Source organism: Haliotis asinina, chromosome 12, assembly GCF_037392515.1.
Source record: "Haliotis asinina isolate JCU_RB_2024 chromosome 12, JCU_Hal_asi_v2, whole genome shotgun sequence".
NCBI lineage: Eukaryota > Metazoa > Mollusca > Gastropoda > Lepetellida > Haliotidae > Haliotis > Haliotis asinina.
In genome coordinates this window covers 22,690,535-22,710,126 of record NC_090291.1, presented here as the reverse complement: position 1 = coordinate 22,710,126, position 19,592 = coordinate 22,690,535, and the positions used below count along the sequence as shown (strand labels likewise).

Genomic DNA, 19,592 nt, shown 5'->3' with positions numbered 1-19,592 from the left:
CATATATTTTGGTGTTGACTTCAATCGGATCGGTTGGGAAATGACACACGTTTAAAGTCATATCACCGGCAATTGTTTTATTCAAGAGGAGATTATGTCATCAATAGTTTGAACAATATCTCTAGAACCACAGTTGACAAAAAGTTGACATATTTGATGAAGGACTTTGGGAGAGAGTATTGATCAGAATGGCTAGGCTGAATGTTATGAGATTACCAATGGTGAAGGTGTTTCAAAGTAGAATATGAAGAAACTTTTTTCACACAAAAAACAAGAAGGTTGTGCCTAAACATGCATCTTTGCTGTGGTTGAAATTGTCATTTTTGTAACTCATTTTCCACCATCATTAACATTCAATAAACAAAATCAGAACTGATGTAACCAGGTGTTAACTGTAGAAAACGGATGCACATTCATTTTGTCAATCTCTGGAATTATATTTTAGGAAAATACAAATAAAAGCATCTATTTTCGATGTATTGTATTGTGAATCGGCTGTGTTACAGATGTCCCCAGTACGGCAGTCTGCCAGCACAATGTTCCTTTATAGCTGACCCCAAGGACCAGTGCTGTAGAGTGCCGTCCTGTCAGTTTGTACCTAGTCAAGGTCAGATAACTGGAACCATGACACCCTACATGATCCCTACGGCTGTGCCCGGTAAAATCACTGGACAGGTTCCCACCCCGACCCCAGGGCCTGGTGGAAAGACCCCAGCGCCAATTAGTAGGTATTTCATACTCACGTAATGTAAGTGCACTAGCTGACTGTCACTAATTTACTTTAGCATGTACCTTGTACTTTGTGATATGTTGTTGTACAACAACCGGTATTTACTGGTTCCTGTTCTACAAAACCCACTAGTAACTGATATGTTGCTGTTCTTTAAGACCCGCTAGTTACTGATATGTTCCTGTTCTACAAGACCCGCTAGTTACTGATATGTTGCTGTTCTTTAAGACCCGCTAGTTACTGATATGTTGCTGTTCTTTAAGACCCGCTAGTTACTGATATGTTCCTGTTCTACAAGACCCGCTAGTTGCTGATATGTTCCTGTTCTACAAGACCCGCTAGTTGCTGATATGTTCCTGTTCTACAAGACCCGCTAGTTGCTGATGTACCATGTACTTTGTGATATGTTGCTGCCATATCAGGCTGCTGTTCTTTAGGGAGAGCTACTAAATGATATGTTGCTGTTCTACAAGACCCACTTGTATCTGATATGTTGCTGTTCTATCAGACCACTGCATCTACAAGAGCCAGGTCTACCAGCAGGGTCAGGAATGGGAGGATGGATGTGACTACCACTGTACTTGCCAGGATGCACTCAATGGGAAATATGTTTGCAAGGAAAAGTATGTTCTAAGTCTTGGATCTAATGTCAGCGTTGTCACCACCCTGTCAGTCTACATTCATTCTTTTTAACAATTTTGAACATACTCTGATATCACGTTATTAACACTTTATTGATATAAAAATACCAGGACAGATTCATTTGTTAAACATGTTTTCATTCGTAATTGTAATTGCAACAATTATTTGTTACTGGCAATCGTTTCTAGGTGTGCACAATATAACAACCTGCCCCCGCAGTGTAGATTGGTGAAGGATGCAAGCAACCCCTGCTGCATGATTCCAAACTGTATTTTCTCGGGCACAAACGGTGGGATGTCAGGCATTGGACAGATAACACCAAAACCTAATGTCTCACCCTCTCAAGGAAGTGGGCCTACCCCTAATCCCAATGTTACACCAACACCTAAACTACCCAAGTGTGAGTATATTAACACACTGTCATCTACATCTGATTATATTATTATTCGTATAAATCTTTACAGTTTAACAACAAACAAACATCTGGTTAATCATTTTGAATCTGTTCTTCTTTGTCAGTCGTATGTGTGTACCGGGGGCAGCCCTATACCCAGGGTCAGACCTGGTTTGATGGCTGTACCTACAAGTGTGTTTGTGAGAACGCCGACCAGGGCGTGTACCGATGTGATAACAGGTCAGTGTGTGTCTGGATAAAGAATAGTTTATGTTCATTTGTGTTCCCTGAAATCAGTGTGGATAAGTATCCATGATTATAGAAAGTCTGTACAGCTTATGTAGAAAAGTTACTAATATCCCCAGCACGTCAGCTGTTATGTTAGTACCTCATATGCCCTTGTGGAATTACTTATATTTCAGGACTCGTGTTTCTGTGAATAGTAAGCTGGATGTTTAAAGAGAGAGAAAATGTTATGCACATAGCCTCAACAAACTTGTTGTCTTGGTCCAACAAGGTGTCCAGCATGGGATAACCTTCCATCCGAGTGCAGTCTCGTGGCTGATCCTAAGGACCCGTTCTGCTGCACGGTACCCAAGTGTGACTTCCACCCCAATTCCGGCCAGACCACGGGCTTTGTCCTGCCTTCTGTAGCACCTGGGACCATTAATGGTGGTGCTGTGATCCCTACACCTGGGCCTAACGTCACTCCCAAACCCGGAGTATCGCCTTCCCCCGGTGTCTACCCACAGCCGACACAAGCCCCAGTACCCCAGGGTACGTCTCAGTCATAAATTACAGTAGAAATACAGACAGGTATTATTGTCATAACAAGTCAGTTTGTACGCCGAGAAATATTCAGAAGTCCTTATGGTATATGTGATGTTACCTGCTTGTGTTGTGCAGGCGTGTGTGTGTACAAAGGAAAGACCTACCAGAAAGGGCAGCAGTGGCAAGATGGCTGTGACTATAACTGCCAGTGTCTTGATGTTACCGGCAAATACAAGTGCACGGAGCGGTCAGTACACACACAATACATAATACTTGTCACTGCAAAATGCAGATAGAATTTTGAAGAATTTGTTTTAAAAAGCAATAAACATTCATTGGTTGGAATTAATAATGTATATCAATGGCGTCATGTAATACAGGCTGTATGATGCGTTACAGGTGTCCTCGCTATGGTTCCATCCCTAGTCAGTGTAGAATGGTACAGGATATCTACAACCCATGTTGTGAAAAACCCTACTGTGACTTCACACCAGGCCACGGTTCAATCTCGGGTACCGGTCTACCAGGCGTGTCTCCAACTGCATCACCCACACCTAAAAGTATGAAGTGTTGACGTCCTCCTATATTCTAACCTTGTCATACGAAAACAACTTCTTGAGATGTAGTACAGAGTGTATTTCTGTGTTGAATGTGTTCCTTGACTATGAACGGTTTGCGTCCTGATGTGTTTCAGAGATGTGCGTGTACAACGGAGTGGCCTACGACAAGGGTCAGACGTGGACCGATGGCTGTCAACTGAAATGTACCTGTGAAGACTCCGTCCAGGGGGTCTACAGATGCGATCAGAGGTCAGCAGCTATGTTTTACAGAAACCACACAACTGTGAACTAGCATTGAACTTGTTCAACAGCAGCAATAACTCATGCACGCGCTAACGTGCATTTTATTTTAAATTCTGTTTTAAATGCGCTTTTTGTCTTCCCCGTGATAACTGGCACCCCAAGAATAAATAGAACGAATGCACTGGTGCTGTTGGTATGTTTAGATGTGCCAGATACGACACAGTTCCTGACGGCTGCAGTCTGACAACTGACCCAAGTGATTCCTGCTGCCGCGTCCCCAACTGCAGTCCCATTCCAAACCCTACACCCGCCCAAACAACCTATGGCCCGGGTATATCTCCATCCATACCACCAACCTATGGCCCAGGAATCAATCCTAACATCGCTGCTACCCCACAGCCATACCTGTTCCCAACAGCACCGCCTGGCAAGATCACCGGACAGACTGTGAACAAGCCCGACAAAAATCATCCCCAAAACACATGTATGTATACCAGTTATCCCTTGGGTGTCTCTTTTGTCTTGTCTTGGGTGTCTCTGTGTCTCTGTGCAGTAGTCATCGGCCTCTCTGTACAGTTGTCATCAGTCTCTCTGTACAGTATTCATCAGTGTCTCTATACACTTGCCATCAGTGTATCTATACAGTAGTCGTTAGTCTATCTGTACACTTGCCATCAGTGTCTCTGTACAGTACTCATCAGTGTCACTGTACAGTAGTCATCAGTGTCCCTGTACACTTGACATCAGTGTCTCTGTACAGTCTTCATCAGTGTCTCTATACACTTGCCATCAGTGTCTCTATACAGTAGTCGTTATTCTATCTGTACACTTGCCATCAGTGTCTCTGTACAGTACTCATCAGTGTCACTGTACAGTAGTCATCAGTGTTCCTGTACACTTGACATCAGTGTCTCTGTACAGTCTACATCAGTGTCTCTATACACTTGCCATCAGTGTCTGTACAATAGTCATCAGTGTCTCTATACTGTATTCATCAGTGTGTCTATACACTTGCCACCAGTGTCTCTGTACAGTAGTCATCAGTGCCTCTTTACAGTAGTCATCAATGGCCCTGTACACTTGACATCAGTGTCTCTATACAGTCGTCATCAGTGCCTCTATAAACTTGCCATCAGTGTCTGTACAGTAGTCATCAGTGTCTCTATACACTTGCCATCAGTGTCTCTGTACAGTATTCGTCAGTGTCTCTATACACTTGACATCGGTGTCTCTGTACAGTATTCATCAGTGTCTCTGTAACCTGACATCGGTGTCTCTGTACAGTATTCATCAGTGTCTCTATACACTTGACATCGGTGTCTCTGTACAGTAGTCATTATTCTCTCTGCACACTTGTCACCAGTGTCTCTGTACACTTGATATCTGTGTCGCTGTACAGTATTCATTATTCTCTCTGTACACTTGTCATAAGTATCGCTGTGCTAATGACCGAGGACATGACTGTATGTCGAGATGTATGCTTCCACCTCCAGCCATTGGGGTCTCAGAAGCAATACACTGAAGTGCAATCGAGAGAGTGCCATAGGAGTCAAACGTTGTTTGATCAAGGCTACAATATAAAGCCTCAGTAAAGAGCTTTCTAAACGTTTCATGATAATCATCTGGATAGCTTTTCACTGTTCAACTCATTATTGACAATGTTGGAAGTCCAATGCAAATCTCTGTTTTTAACTTGTATCATATGTTCACATGTTTTTCGGATGACAAGTTGACAAGTTTCGCATATGTTAGCATGTGACCGGTAATCAGTCTTGTGACTGACAGCGTGTCTTTATATGTGTATGACAAATGTGTCTCTTTGCAGCTGTGTGTCTGTACCAAGGTGTGGCGTACCGACAGGGCCAGAAATGGACTGATGGATGTGATTATCAGTGTGAATGCACTGACCAGAACAGCGGCAAATACACGTGTACTGAGAGGTGATACAAGTCTATAGTTTATAGCAACAACTGCAGGATAATGTCGCTCATAGGTGCATACGTTCACTGTCATTATAATGTTCTTCAAACAATATTTTATTTCAACGTGGCAGATCCTTTACTATATCATATATCAGCATGTAGTATATAGTATATCGGTATCTCTGTTGATGCATGTTGGTACTACGTTGTCTATTGGAGTCACATGCAGTATTTTGTTGTACAGGTGTTCAATTTTCCTAAACACTCCACCCTTCTGTGTAATGGCCGTGGATCCCGTGGACCACTGCTGCAAGAAGCCGATGTGCAGCCCGCTGACTGGTCTGACCCCTAGCCCTCAAAACACCCCCTCCCCCACCCCGCAGGTGAACGTGTCACCAGGGATCAACCCAACCCCCGCCACTGGTGTTACACCAACGCCTACAGGTGAAAGTTCCTAACACCAAAGCTCTAGATATCATATTTACCAGAACATACCAAACACCATACCGACGTTACAAATATCAGACCAAGTATATTGGAACATAATATGGACATACCAACTACCACACCAATCTACGTAACCAAAGCCATACCAGTATACCAAATATGATACCAATATAAATCATACCACTATAGCAAACACTTACCAAACGCTGTCGTATTAAAGCGACATCCCTATGTACCAAACACCATTCCAATGTGCCGAATAGACGGCCAGTGTTCCAAGTATCATAAAAGATAACAAACAACCCTAGCGATATACCAAATACCATGCCTAAATACATACCCTACACAAATATCATACCGAGATGCCAGACACCATACCAATGCAGCAAACATTTCACTAACATACTGAAAACCTTATCAAACAAAGCGAATAACATACCAACTAAAACACATTACACCAGACACCGAACCAGTATACCAAACAGTTTACCTATATACGAAATACTATCCAAACAATTTACTTTAATAATATACCAAAGAACACAGACGTAAAGCAAACACCATACCGACGTATCAAGCATCTTGGAAATGTACAAAGCATTCTGTCAAACCATCATGACAATGTAATTAACAGCACAAAATATAACATATACCATACGAAATATCATAACAATAGATCAACCGTCATATTCATGTTCTAACAGAATTAGCATGCCAAACAGCACACGAGCATACTAAACGTCATACAACAGTACGCTGATATATACCGATGTACCAAACATTATCACAAATCTACCCAAATGTGATATGACATACCACACATTATAACAGTTCTACCCGAATGGGACACCGATACACCAAACATTACAACAAATTTACTCTATCGTGTTCTCTTGAAGAACTGATCTTTAGTAAGCCATGATTGTTCCCATTAGAGCCGACTAACGGGATCGGGTGTTCAGCCTTGGTTCGTGCATGTCGTCATACCCGACCTACATAGATATGTGCCCATGCATTTGATCACTGGACAACCTAGTCGATTATTGACAGACTGCCGCCGTATATCTGGAATATTGCTGGGTGCGGCGTTAAACTAAACTCACTCACTGTTCAAACGTTATGTACAGATATACCAAGCATCATACAATATATCGGACATCAACTCAGGAACCATTAATTATACCAATTTACCAGACACCGGGCCATTTTATGTCAAACGTCTATGCCAGTACACACAACATCGTACAGTATGCCAACATCCCGCCATTAGGAAAAATGTAGCTATTGTGTTTGTGCATTGTTCTGAAAGTGACATGAATGTGTGTTTGTGTGTAGGCGTGTGTGTGTACCGAGGAACCACCTATGTGCAAGGTCAGCAGTGGTACGATGGATGCACCAAGTCGTGTATATGTGAAGATGGGAAGACTGGTTTCTACAGATGCAGTGATAGGTATAACATTTATGTTAAGGAATCGCGTGATGCTGTTAAGAATGATGCCGAATAATCAGTAATGTTACAGTTACCTGTTACCTATTCTTCTAATGTCAATGCCCTACACATTTATGTCAATCAATTCCAATATTAAAATTTGTGTTCACGCATTAGGATTTGTGGTAAACAAAAAAATCATAAAAAGAATAAACGTACGGGGACATCCTCATTCAGTATGCTTTCCTATATCTTCGGTGTTCTGTTATAGAAAAACTGCAAACATATGTCTCACGTTAACAACTTCTCTTTGTGTGTAGATGTGCCAAATACGACAGCCTGCCACAACAGTGCCGCATGGTTGCCGACCCAAAAGACCCCCAGTGCTGTGAGGTTCCTGAGTGTTCCCCTACCCCAGGCCCTAACGGCTACCCTACCCCAGGACCAGGCATGTCACCTACGCCTTCAGTCGTAACCAATGTGCCTGGCTTTGTGACTGGAGTCGCTCCAACCCCGACACCTGGACCTGACGGCAAAACACCAGCACCGACACGTAAGTTCCTTGATCCACCTGTTGATGGTTTGTCCCTCTGCCGTATAGTTCGAAACTTAGACATACAGAAGTAGAAATTCCCGTTTTGGTTCCAGCTGCATGTATCTACAAGGGCAGGACGTACCGGGAGGGAGAACAATGGCAGGATGGCTGCCAGTACAACTGTGTGTGTGAAGACGAAGTGGCCGGCAAATATAAGTGTACCGAGAGGTCAGTCACATTGTATTCGATTTTATATAAAATGTTCATTATTAAGTAATCATCATATAACGCTCAGTTGTTAAGTATTGCACATTGTCAGCTGTGTATTTCAGATAGAATGTATTTTCCAGATGCGCCAAGTATCCATTCATCCCGCCACAATGTTCACTACGGAGAGATACGGCCAATGATTTCTGCTGCTATAAGATGGTCTGTGACTTCGCCAAACCTACCGTCAACCCATATCAGACACCAACGCCCGGGCCCAACCAGACGCCCGGACCCAACCAGACGCCAGCACCCGTGGCAAGTGAGTTGACCTGTGACAGTGATGGGTCACACAACCAATCATTGCTAGCTAGCTAGCAGTGTCCAGCTCGGAGTTGGGGTTGTAAATTGTAAATTGTAAATTTACAACCTGATTTCATTTTTCGCAACAAAGCAATGACATCCATGTTACATTCGCAGTTACTAATATTACAAATAATATTACATATGACTTGTGTGCCCCAGGTTTCTGTATGTACAAGGGCGTCCCGTATCGTCAGGGCGAGGAGTGGACTGAAGGCTGTTTGCAGAGGTGTAGGTGTGACGATGCTTCTCGAGATTATTACACATGTTCTAACAGGTATGCACTACAGAACAGACCAACAATGTTCAGTCTAAAGAGTATTTGTTCTTCACTCAGTTCATTAATCAGACGTAGCCATAAGTAGAAGTTTTGCTATTCTCCTATTTGAATGTCAGGTGCCCGAGTTACGACATACCGCCATCGTCAACGTGCACCCAGGAGGTCGACCCAGCCGATGCGTGTTGTCGGGTTCCTCACTGCGTCCAGACTCCAACACCATCACCTAATGTGGGACCCAGCCCTATTCCCAATGCGAAGCCCACCCCTTACCCTTACCCCCAGCCAACAATCATTCCTCATGGCACCATTGGTGGAGAGAATGCGAACAAGAACCCACTCACCAACCAAGGTAAACGTACAGAAACAGATCAGGTGGACAATTGTCGATTTTCATAGGGAGATAATCGGAAAGTATTTGATAATAGCGTTTTGAGTGCGATAGCGCATTTGCCGTGTTCATTACACAGCAGTGCAAATAACACACTGACATTCACATTTGACCCACAAGGTGATCTATATGCGGTGGGTTAAGTGTTGCATGTCGTATTTCAGGGTTCTGCATCTACAAGGACAAGGTGTACAAGCAAGGCGACAGATGGCAGGATGGCTGTGACTACAATTGCGAATGTGTGGATGACAAGAGTGGGAAGTACACGTGTACAGAGAGGTATAAGTCACTCTTCACAGTGGGTCGAGAAAACAGTCTGAAATAGAGAAGAACTTAAACACGTAGAGCTGGAAAGGAAACTATATTAAATCATACAAACACCACTTCCGTACTTTCCATATTAATAGTAAAAGTTGAAACAAAAAAATAATTATTATTCGGGGTTTTTTTCAGATGCAATAAAATTGCCAGCATTCCAGCCTTCTGTAACGTCATTCAGGACCCGTATGACACATGTTGCAAAAAACCAGACTGTCCTACCATTTCACCAGTAGTGACGACTCAACGGCCAAATCACTTCTCCTCTCAAACACCAGTATATCCCAACCCTTTCCCGACTCCAAATCCAAATGGAACACCAAGTCCAAATAGTAAGATATATCAAGAGTAGATATCATGGGACCAGTTCCTCTCTAGTTACTTGGTAGTATATATTTATGTATAATAACTTGTAATTACAATAGTATAACCACTGGTTGATTTTTAACAATTGTGGCACACGTGTTTGTCTATCTGTGAAACTTGTGTTTGATCTGTGGGTACATGTGACGTTGTTCACAGATGTCTGCGTGTATAAGGGACAGTCGTACACTCAAGGCCAGCAGTTCTATGATGGATGTGATAAAAAGTGTGTTTGTGAAGATTCATCAACGGGACGGTACTCGTGTGTAGATAGGTGAGACATAGAATAGATACAAAATATATCCAGAATTAGCCAGAATTAGACAGATTTGGAAATGTACAATGAATCCCCTACAAAAAAAACCTTTTTGAAATTTGTAATCAGTTGAATTTAAACACATGCAAATAACATAATAATTGTCGAAAAGATTTCAGAATTGACATGTTTGATCATCAATACTTTAAGACGAATTTCATATACACTGGCCCCAAAAAGAAACGCATAGGTGAAAATCCAATGTTATGAGAGATGATTTATTAACTTAAATTGCACAAAAAGTAATGGAACTTGAGCAATGATAATTCACACGGGTATTAACAAATGTGTGTCAAGACATATACAATCATTCACAGTGGTATTAAGCGTCTCTATTTTCCATGGCATAGTGAGAAAGTCAGTATCTGGTGTGACCACCACGGGCATCAATCACTGCTCTGCATCGCCTGGGCATTGACTGTATAAGACGTCGTATCCGCCTTTGTGGGATTCTTCTCCACTCATCTCGCAACGCATTCACCAACTGTAGACGTGTCTGTGGCTGCGGCTGTCGACGTCGTAACCGTTTACCCAATTGGTCCCATAAATGTTCAATTGGGTTCAAATCCGGCGATTTTGAGGGCCATGGAAGAACTGTAATGTTGTTGTTGGCAAGGAAATCCGTGGTAATGCGTGCTGTGTGCGGTCTTGCATTGTCGTGCTGGAAAATTTCCCTTCTAGCGTCAATTGTAGGAACAACATGACGGTTCAGAATTTCATCCCGGTAGCGTACAGCATTGAGATTCCCTTGCACATGCACCAACTGTGTCCTGCCGTTCATAGATATGCCTCCCCACATCATTACACCTCCACCACCGTGTCTGTTGACCTCACGAACGCACTGTCGAGCATATCTCTCATTTCGACGTCTGTAAACACGCATCCTTCCATCATGTCTGTACAGCAGAAAACGTGACTCATCGCTGAACCAGATCCTACTCCAATTCAAGAGGTTCCATGCCCGAACGTTCCTGCACCACTGAAGACGTGCACGACGGTGATGGGGATGCAGAACAGGTCCTGCATGAGGTCGCATAGGTCGAATTCCATGCTCTCTTAGGCGATTCCTGATGGTTTGTGGAGAGACTCTACGCAGCCCAGGAACGTGATCAGCGGTATACGTAGCAGTGACGGCCCGATTACGCAGATGAAGCACCCGGATGTAGCGGTCTTGTGCTGGAGTTGTCACCCTTGGTCTCCCACTCCTTGGACGGTCTCTGGTCGAGTTGTGTTGCGTGTATCGTTGCCAGAGACGGGAAATCGTGCTCTGCCTCACATTCAGACGTCTGGCAACTGATGACTGACTTTCCCCAGCTTCCAGACGTCCAATGGCTCTATTTCTGTTTTCTTCATTTAACCTTGGCATTTTTCGCGTCGCATAGAAAGAAATTCGAAGAATGAATCGCAACAGGACCTGTCCCCTTTTATAGCCATCATAATCAAGATTGAGATCCTGCATTTGCACGTGCATAATGCTTTCAGATTTTCCCACGTGCAGATTATACAAAGCGTTTTCAAGGTGCTGTGGTGTGGCGAATAATCACCAGAGGTTGTGTTTGTTTGTCTGTTTTGGTTGTATTGACTATAAAAACACTTAATATTTACATTAATTGTCATTCCATTCCATATTTTCCGAAAAAATCTACTTTAAAAATGAGATTTCAGCTATGCGTTTCTTTTTTGGGTCAGTGTAATTACAAGTCAGAATGACGACAGGTGGCACGACAGTGCGATCCGAAAGTCAATAACGTGCATGGCCTACTTGAGCATTGATACCCACGCTGCATCGTCTGTACATGGAGTGGATGAGACGGTTGATGAACGCCATAGGAACTTGAGCCAAGACTAGGTCATACACCACGGGCATCAATCACTGCTCTGCATCGCCTGGGCATTGACTGTATAAGACGTCGTATCCGCCTTTGTGGGATTCTTCTCCACTCATCTCGCAACGCATTCACCAACTGTAGACGTGTCTGTGGCTGCGGCTGTCGACGTCGTAACCGTTTACCCAATTGGTCCCATAAATGTTCAATTGGGTTCAAATCCGGCGATTTTGAGGGCCATGGAAGAACTGTAATGTTGTTGTTGGCAAGGAAATCCGTGGTAATGCGTGCTGTGTGCGGTCTTGCATTGTCGTGCTGGAAAATTTCCCTTCTAGCGTCAATTGTAGGAACAACATGACGGTTCAGAATTTCATCCCGGTAGCGTACAGCATTGAGATTCCCTTGCACATGCACCAACTGTGTCCTGCCGTTCATAGATATGCCTCCCCACATCATTACACCTCCACCACCGTGTCTGTTGACCTCACGAACGCACTGTCGAGCATATCTCTCATTTCGACGTCTGTAAACACGCATCCTTCCATCATGTCTGTACAGCAGAAAACGTGACTCATCGCTGAACCAGATCCTACTCCAATTCAAGAGGTTCCATGCCCGAACGTTCCTGCACCACTGAAGACGTGCACGACGGTGATGGGGATGCAGAACAGGTCCTGCATGAGGTCGCATAGGTCGAATTCCATGCTCTCTTAGGCGATTCCTGATGGTTTGTGGAGAGACTCTACGCAGCCCAGGAACGTGATCAGCGGTATACGTAGCAGTGACGGCCCGATTACGCAGATGAAGCACCCGGATGTAGCGGTCTTGTGCTGGAGTTGTCACCCTTGGTCTCCCACTCCTTGGACGGTCTCTGGTCGAGTTGTGTTGCGTGTATCGTTGCCAGAGACGGGAAATCGTGCTCTGCCTCACATTCAGACGTCTGGCAACTGATGACTGACTTTCCCCAGCTTCCAGACGTCCAATGGCTCTATTTCTGTTTTCTTCATTTAACCTTGGCATTTTTCGCGTCGCATAGAAAGAAATTCGAAGAATGAATCGCAACAGGACCTGTCCCCTTTTATAGCCATCATAATCAAGATTGAGATCCTGCATTTGCACGTGCATAATGCTTTCAGATTTTCCCACGTGCAGATTATACAAAGCGTTTTCAAGGTGCTGTGGTGTGGCGAATAATCACCAGAGGTTGTGTTTGTTTGTCTGTTTTGGTTGTATTGACTATAAAAACACTTAATATTTACATTAATTGTCATTCCATTCCATATTTTCCGAAAAAATCTACTTTAAAAATGAGATTTCAGCTATGCGTTTCTTTTTTGGGTCAGTGTAATTACAAGTCAGAATGACGACAGGTGGCACGACAGTGCGATCCGAAAGTCAATAACGTGCATAGCCTACTTGAGCATTGATACCCACGCTGCATCGTCTGTACATGGAGTGGATGAGACGGTTGATGAACGCCATAGGAACTTGAGCCAAGACTAGGTCATACGCCCGAGAGAGTTCAGCTGCAGTTGTCGGCCTTGGTCGCACATCACTGAGCTTCTTCTGAATCTCGTCCCACAAGTGTTCTATCGAGTTTAAGTCTGGGCTGAGGGCAGGCCATTGAAGAGTCTGTATGCCGTGTTGACGGAGAAAGTCTCCAAAGGCACTAGCAATATGGCCACGCAACTTGTCCTGCTGGAAGACGTGGTTTCCATGACGACCGAAATGAGGCACGACAAAGGGTCTCAGCGTTTGATCAATGCAGATAAGATGTTACATCATTCCGTCCACCAGGACTAATATTCTGGAACACCATAGAGTCTAGTTTGTGACTGAGAGCAATAGCACCCCTACACCATTATGCTCGGACCTCCCACGAGTCTCTTTCCAGGTCACAAACATCTGCAAAACGCTCCCCGCGTCGTCCCCACACTCTCACTTTGATATCAGCCGTCGAGACGCAATACCGGCTTTCGTCTGAGAAGACTGCAGGTTGCCTCTCCCTGTGACGATGTGTGGCCCATTGGACGACAAACGCTGATTGGTCTCTGGTGATTGCCAATGGTTGTCCATGCAGTTTCAGGACAGTTAGCCCTAGTGAAAAGATTTTGCAAGTGATGACGGGCAGTCAACCGACTGTGCCTCAACCTTATCACAGGCGATCTTCCACTTCGAGGACGGTCGGCTATGCTTCCAGTGGCTTGGACTCGTTACTGCAGGCGATACATTGTTCGAACATGAACAGAAAAAATGATTTGCAACATGTCTTGCAGTCTGACCAGCATTCAGTCTTCCTAAAGCTTGGTCCCTCTGTTCCCTTGATAATCGTGGCATGTCGCTACTGTCGACCAGTGAATGATTCCGTGCATGTTCGGTAGCTCTTCTCACAGGGTTCGCACCTCGGGTTGCACGTGCACACTGTTATTTTCACGAAACACGCACAAAACACTCGCTCCATCATAACCTTGGTGGCTGCGTTTTGGCGCATGTTTGTTTTTTGTATCAGATACGGAATCTGAAGCCAAATATTTTTATACACTGGCTAGGAACCAGATGTAGTTAACTTATAAAAAGTGAAAAAAAATAATCAAAATGAAGATAAAGCATATCTGGCAAAAGTTTTAGTAGGGTGACTTTTTTTCTTTTCAGTTCTGTATATTTGACAATGATATAGCATGTGTTGTCAAGTGTTGAACCGATACATTTCACAGGACGTTGATCTCACAGCGTTGGTTTACTGTGACATATTCAGTATACCTATCAATAAGTTACAACGTAAAACTATATCTACTTACAAAGGTGCCCGAGCTACAGTAGCATTGCCCCTAACTGTGTGATGGTTCCCGACCCACTGGACCCCACCTGCTGCCAGGCCCCCAAGTGTAACAACCAGCCACATCAAACCCCCACCGGGATACAGGGTACTATCACGGGCTACGGCAAGCCACCTACACCAGCACCACAAGCCACTCCACTCCCAGGAGGCATCACCCCAACACCCGGTGTCCAACAGCAACCAACACCAGCATCCGGTACAGGCTTTATGCTCATTCATGCACATCATAGCGATAAGTTGGCATTGTTCGGTCTTCCATTGACAAACTTGACAATCTAAAATAACTGCAGTTAACAATACCTGTCGCACAGCAGAATCGTTTGTCATATTTATTTAACACTTTGTCTAAATTACTGGATATCACTGACTTATACACTGACATGCGCTCCGTCAAAACACTGCATGATGAAGTGTACGTTTGCAGGGTGTGTGTACAAGAGCAAACTGTACACGCCTGGGCAGACATGGGCGGATGGCTGCGACTACACATGTGTGTGTGAAGATGGGATGACAGGCAAATACCAGTGCACGGAGAAGTAGGTTCAACATGTATGCCCTGCCAGTAATTCAATACACTCATGTCGAATGTTTGCATCCGAGTGTTGTATATTGCAATTATTTAATGTCTTAAATGGTGCTATCAATTTTGTAAGGTAGAATCAGCTTTGACATTACAGTAGACCGATGTACCTGACTGGAGTGAATGGTGAATGTCTGTACCCTTTTGCAGATGCCCCAAGTACCCCAACATGGCGCCCGGCTGTCGCATGGTAGCAGACTTTACCAACCCCTGCTGCATGAAGCCAGACTGTACGGCTCCCACCCCAGGACCATCTGTCAAGCCACCCTTGGGACAGACGCCAGCTCCCACATCCTCACCCCCGCTCAATCCATCCTTAGGTGAGGCAGTGCTACTTCTCTGTACAGCAGCTTAGTGTTGATAGGCACATAATATTTACTTACATATAATTGAATGTGACCATGGACCATTGTTATAACACTTCCTCTTTGTTTGGAATATATATTGCTATAGTGGTGCTTCTACTATGTTTAATATAGATTTCTGTGTGTACAATGGTGTTCCCATCAAGCAAAGTCAGACTGTCAATGTTGGGTGTGACAAAGTATGTCGTTGTGATGACGCCCTCACTGGCCAGGTCAACTGTGATGACAGGTGAACTTTCTATATTTGTATTCACATTCTCTCACATGGTTCGTGGGTATTTTCATCTTCGCCACAACTTTATCCAAACTGCAAAGCGTTCAGTACCTTAAGGAGGGTTGTTCATGTGAAAGTTGCCTGCATCGTAAAATGTTTCCTGTTCCAGGTGTGCTACATACCCTCAGCTGAAGCCCGGATGCACGATGATAACTGACCCCAACGATGCTTGCTGCCAGATTCCAAAGTGCAATAGCCCTAACACAAATGGTAACCAACACATCCTCACGGGAATGCCTGGCTCTATTACTGGACAAAGCTTGCCACCAAGCAATCCTAATCCTCTGACAAAGACAAGTAAGTCAATGCCATACCTTTACAAACAATGTTTGAATTCTGTCGACTATGCTAGTTGTGGATGTGGAACGAATGATTAACATATATGCACTTCCTCCATCTAACAGCAGGTTGTATGTACCATGGTCGCAGCTACACGCAAGGTCAGACCTGGGACGATGGATGTACCTACACGTGCGAGTGCCTGGATGACCACAGCGGAAAATACAAATGCAATGAAAAGTCAGTAAGAAAATAACCTTTTCAATATTAAGGTATTTAATATTTCATTGCTAAAACCTGCAATGTCATATACTGCATGGCCATTAAACGATGGTATTTGTGATTCCAGGTGTGCCAAGACTCCCGATGTTCCCGCAAGCTGCAGTTTGATTCAAGATCTAAAGAATAAATGCTGCAGAGTTATCTACTGTCCAACTATTGTTCCCACACAGTCTGTTCGTCTACCAACGCCATATCCAATTGGCTACATCCCATACCCAGGAGCAACACCTTATCCAGGACCATCGCTGTATCCTATTGGATACACACCTTCACCGGGAGCTACGCCATACCTTGGACCGACACCATATCCTATTGGATACACACCTGTGCCAGGTGCTACACCCTATCCTGGTCCATCCAAGTACCCGGTTGGATACACACCATATCCGGGGGCCACACCATATTTAGGACCAACACCATATCCCATTGGATATGTACCTTTTCCGGGGGCAACACCTTATCCAGGGCCATCGAAATATCCGATTGGAGCAACACCTTATCCAGGAGCAACTCCGTACTTAGGACCTACTCCTTATCCTATAGGTTACACACCATCACCAGGGGCAACGCCGTATCCGGGGCCATCCAAGTACCCTATAGGTTACACACCATCACCAGGGGCAACACCCTATCTGGGGCCAACACCTTACCCAATTGGATACACACCATATCCCGGAGCAACACCATATCCAGGTCCATCAAAACATCCTATTGGTTACACTCCTTCACCAGGAGCTACTCCATATCTAGGACCAACTCCATATCCCATTGGTTACTCACCATACCCAGGTGCCACTCCATACCCGGGGCCATCACGATATCCGATTGGATATACTCCATACCCTGGTGCCACACCGTATCTTGGACCAACTCCATATCCAATTGGATATCAACCATACCCATCTGCTACTCCTTACCCAGGTCCATCTAAGCACCCCATAGGTTATACGCCAAGTCCTGGTGCTACACCTTACCTTGGACCAACGCCATACCCTATTGGATACACACCATGGCCCGGTGCAACCCCTTACCCTGGACCAACACCATACCCCATTGGTTATACACCTTCTCCGGGAGCTACACCATACCCAGGACCTTCGAAATATCCTATTGGATACACTCCATTCCCTGGAGCCACACCTTACCTTGGACCAACACCATGGCCTATTGGTTACACTCCATGGCCATATGCAACACCTTATCCTGGACCATCCAAGTACCCAATAGGTTACACTCCATCTCCTGGTGCAACACCCTACCTCGGACCTACTCCATATCCAATAGGATATGTCCCTTACCCAGGGGCTACGCCATACCCAGGCCCTTCAAAATATCCGATTGGCTATACACCAAGTCCTGGTGCCACACCCTACCTAGGACCAACGCCATGGAAAATAGGATATACTCCATCGCCAGGAGCAACACCTTACCCAGGACCATCAAAATATCCAATTGGTTACACTCCATATCCTGGTGCAACCCCATACCCTGGACCAACACCATATCCAATAGGTTACACGCCGTATCCTAGTGCAACGCCTTATCCAGGGCCATCTCTATTCCCCATTGGATACACTCCTAGCCCGGGTGCTACGCCATATGCTGGACCAACACCCTACCCAATTGGTTACACTCCGTGGCCAGGTGCAACACCTTACCCCGGACGAACCCCATATCCCATAGGTTACACGCCCTACCCAGGGGCAACGCCATACCCTGGACCAAACAAATACCCGATTGGCTATACACCTAGTCCAGGAGCTACACCATATCTTGGACCGACTCCATGGCCAATTGGCTACACCCCGTGGCCATCGGCTACTCCCTATCCCGGGCCAAGTAAATATCCTATTGGATACACACCGTCTCCTGGTGCCACTCCATACCTTGGACCTACTCCATACCCAATAGGCTATTCGCCATGGCCAGGTGCAACACCTTACCCCGGGCCATCCAAGTATCCTATTGGTGCAACGCCTTATCCAGGAGCTACGCCTTATCCTGGTCCAACCCCTTGGCCAATTGGTTATACTCCATCTCCAGGAGCAACACCATATCTTGGTCCAACACCAGTTCCAATTGGATATACTCCTTACCCTGGCGCTACACCCTATCCAGGACCATCTAGGTACCCAATTGGATATACCCCAAGTCCTGGAGCCACACCCTATCTTGGACCCACACCATATCCTATTGGGTTTGTACCATCCCCAGGAGCAACGCCATACCCGGGGCCATCCAAATATCCAATTGGCTCAATTCCATTTCCAGGTGGAACACCTTATTACGGACCAACACCTTATCCTATAGGGTATGTTCCCTCCGTAGGTGCTACCCCTTACCCAGGACCATCTAAGATGCCGATTGGATACACGCCTTTCCCTGGGGCAACACCTTACCTCGGTCCAACACCATGGCCTATAGGATTTGTACCATCTCCTGGGGCAACACCTTACCCAGGACCAACACGTTATCCAATTGGGTACATTCCAGGGTACCCAGGGGCTACTCCATACGCGGGACCAACACCATGGCCAGTTGGAAACACTGTGCAGCCAGGAGGCACACCTTATCCAGGACGTACGCCGTATCCGATTGGCTATACACCATGGCCAGGAGCAACCCCATACCCAGGTCCAAACAAATACCCCATAGGTTATACTCCTAGCCCTGGGGCTACACCTTACCTGGGACCAACGCCCTATCCTATTGGGTATACGCCATCTCCAGGGGCTACCCCCTACCCAGGACCATCTAAATACCCTATTGGATACACACCGTATCCGGGTGCTACACCATATGCTGGTCCTACTCCTTGGCCAATAGGATACACACCATCACCAGGGGCTACTCCTTATCCAGGCCGTACTATCAACCCATTCTCGACACCATATCCAATTGGGGTAACCCCATGGCCAGGCGCAACGCCGTATCCTGGACCATCCATCTTCCCTATTGGAATTACACCATATCCAGGCGCCACTGTTTACCTGGGACCTACTCCCTGGCCAATAGGATACACGGTACGCCAAGGGGGCACACCTTACCCTGGACCATCTAAGTACCCACTCGGAGCCACGCCCTTCCCAGGAGCTACCCCTTATTTGGGTCCAACCCCCTACCCTGTTGGATATACTCCCTGGCCTGGAGCAACACCATACCCAGGACCTACTCTGCCACCAGGATACACCTTGCAGCCAACTCCAGGACCGACTCCTGTTCCAAGACCTAAAGGTTAA

At 45.4% G+C, this 19,592-nt stretch overlaps 1 protein-coding gene across 1 annotated transcript in view; it reads left to right on the top strand.

Moving 5' to 3' along the window:
* The window catches only part of LOC137257629 (uncharacterized), a 53,425-nt gene that overhangs the window by 19,140 nt on the left and 14,693 nt on the right, over window positions 1-19,592 (top strand). Inside the window, exons 28-54 of the mRNA XM_067794959.1 lie at window positions 507-724; window positions 1,239-1,353; window positions 1,561-1,772; window positions 1,892-2,006; window positions 2,284-2,543; window positions 2,673-2,784; window positions 2,937-3,097; window positions 3,232-3,346; window positions 3,544-3,824; window positions 5,166-5,280; window positions 5,507-5,706; window positions 7,045-7,159; window positions 7,459-7,691; window positions 7,787-7,901; window positions 8,024-8,202; window positions 8,406-8,520; window positions 8,640-8,872; window positions 9,076-9,190; window positions 9,365-9,561; window positions 9,752-9,866; window positions 14,537-14,769; window positions 14,998-15,109; window positions 15,304-15,473; window positions 15,633-15,747; window positions 15,902-16,089; window positions 16,197-16,311; window positions 16,421-19,587. Coding sequence (XP_067651060.1) covers window positions 507-724; window positions 1,239-1,353; window positions 1,561-1,772; window positions 1,892-2,006; window positions 2,284-2,543; window positions 2,673-2,784; window positions 2,937-3,097; window positions 3,232-3,346; window positions 3,544-3,824; window positions 5,166-5,280; window positions 5,507-5,706; window positions 7,045-7,159; window positions 7,459-7,691; window positions 7,787-7,901; window positions 8,024-8,202; window positions 8,406-8,520; window positions 8,640-8,872; window positions 9,076-9,190; window positions 9,365-9,561; window positions 9,752-9,866; window positions 14,537-14,769; window positions 14,998-15,109; window positions 15,304-15,473; window positions 15,633-15,747; window positions 15,902-16,089; window positions 16,197-16,311; window positions 16,421-19,587 — 7,421 coding nt within the window. The remainder of the gene's footprint in view (window positions 1-506; window positions 725-1,238; window positions 1,354-1,560; window positions 1,773-1,891; window positions 2,007-2,283; window positions 2,544-2,672; window positions 2,785-2,936; window positions 3,098-3,231; window positions 3,347-3,543; window positions 3,825-5,165; window positions 5,281-5,506; window positions 5,707-7,044; window positions 7,160-7,458; window positions 7,692-7,786; window positions 7,902-8,023; window positions 8,203-8,405; window positions 8,521-8,639; window positions 8,873-9,075; window positions 9,191-9,364; window positions 9,562-9,751; window positions 9,867-14,536; window positions 14,770-14,997; window positions 15,110-15,303; window positions 15,474-15,632; window positions 15,748-15,901; window positions 16,090-16,196; window positions 16,312-16,420; window positions 19,588-19,592) is intronic.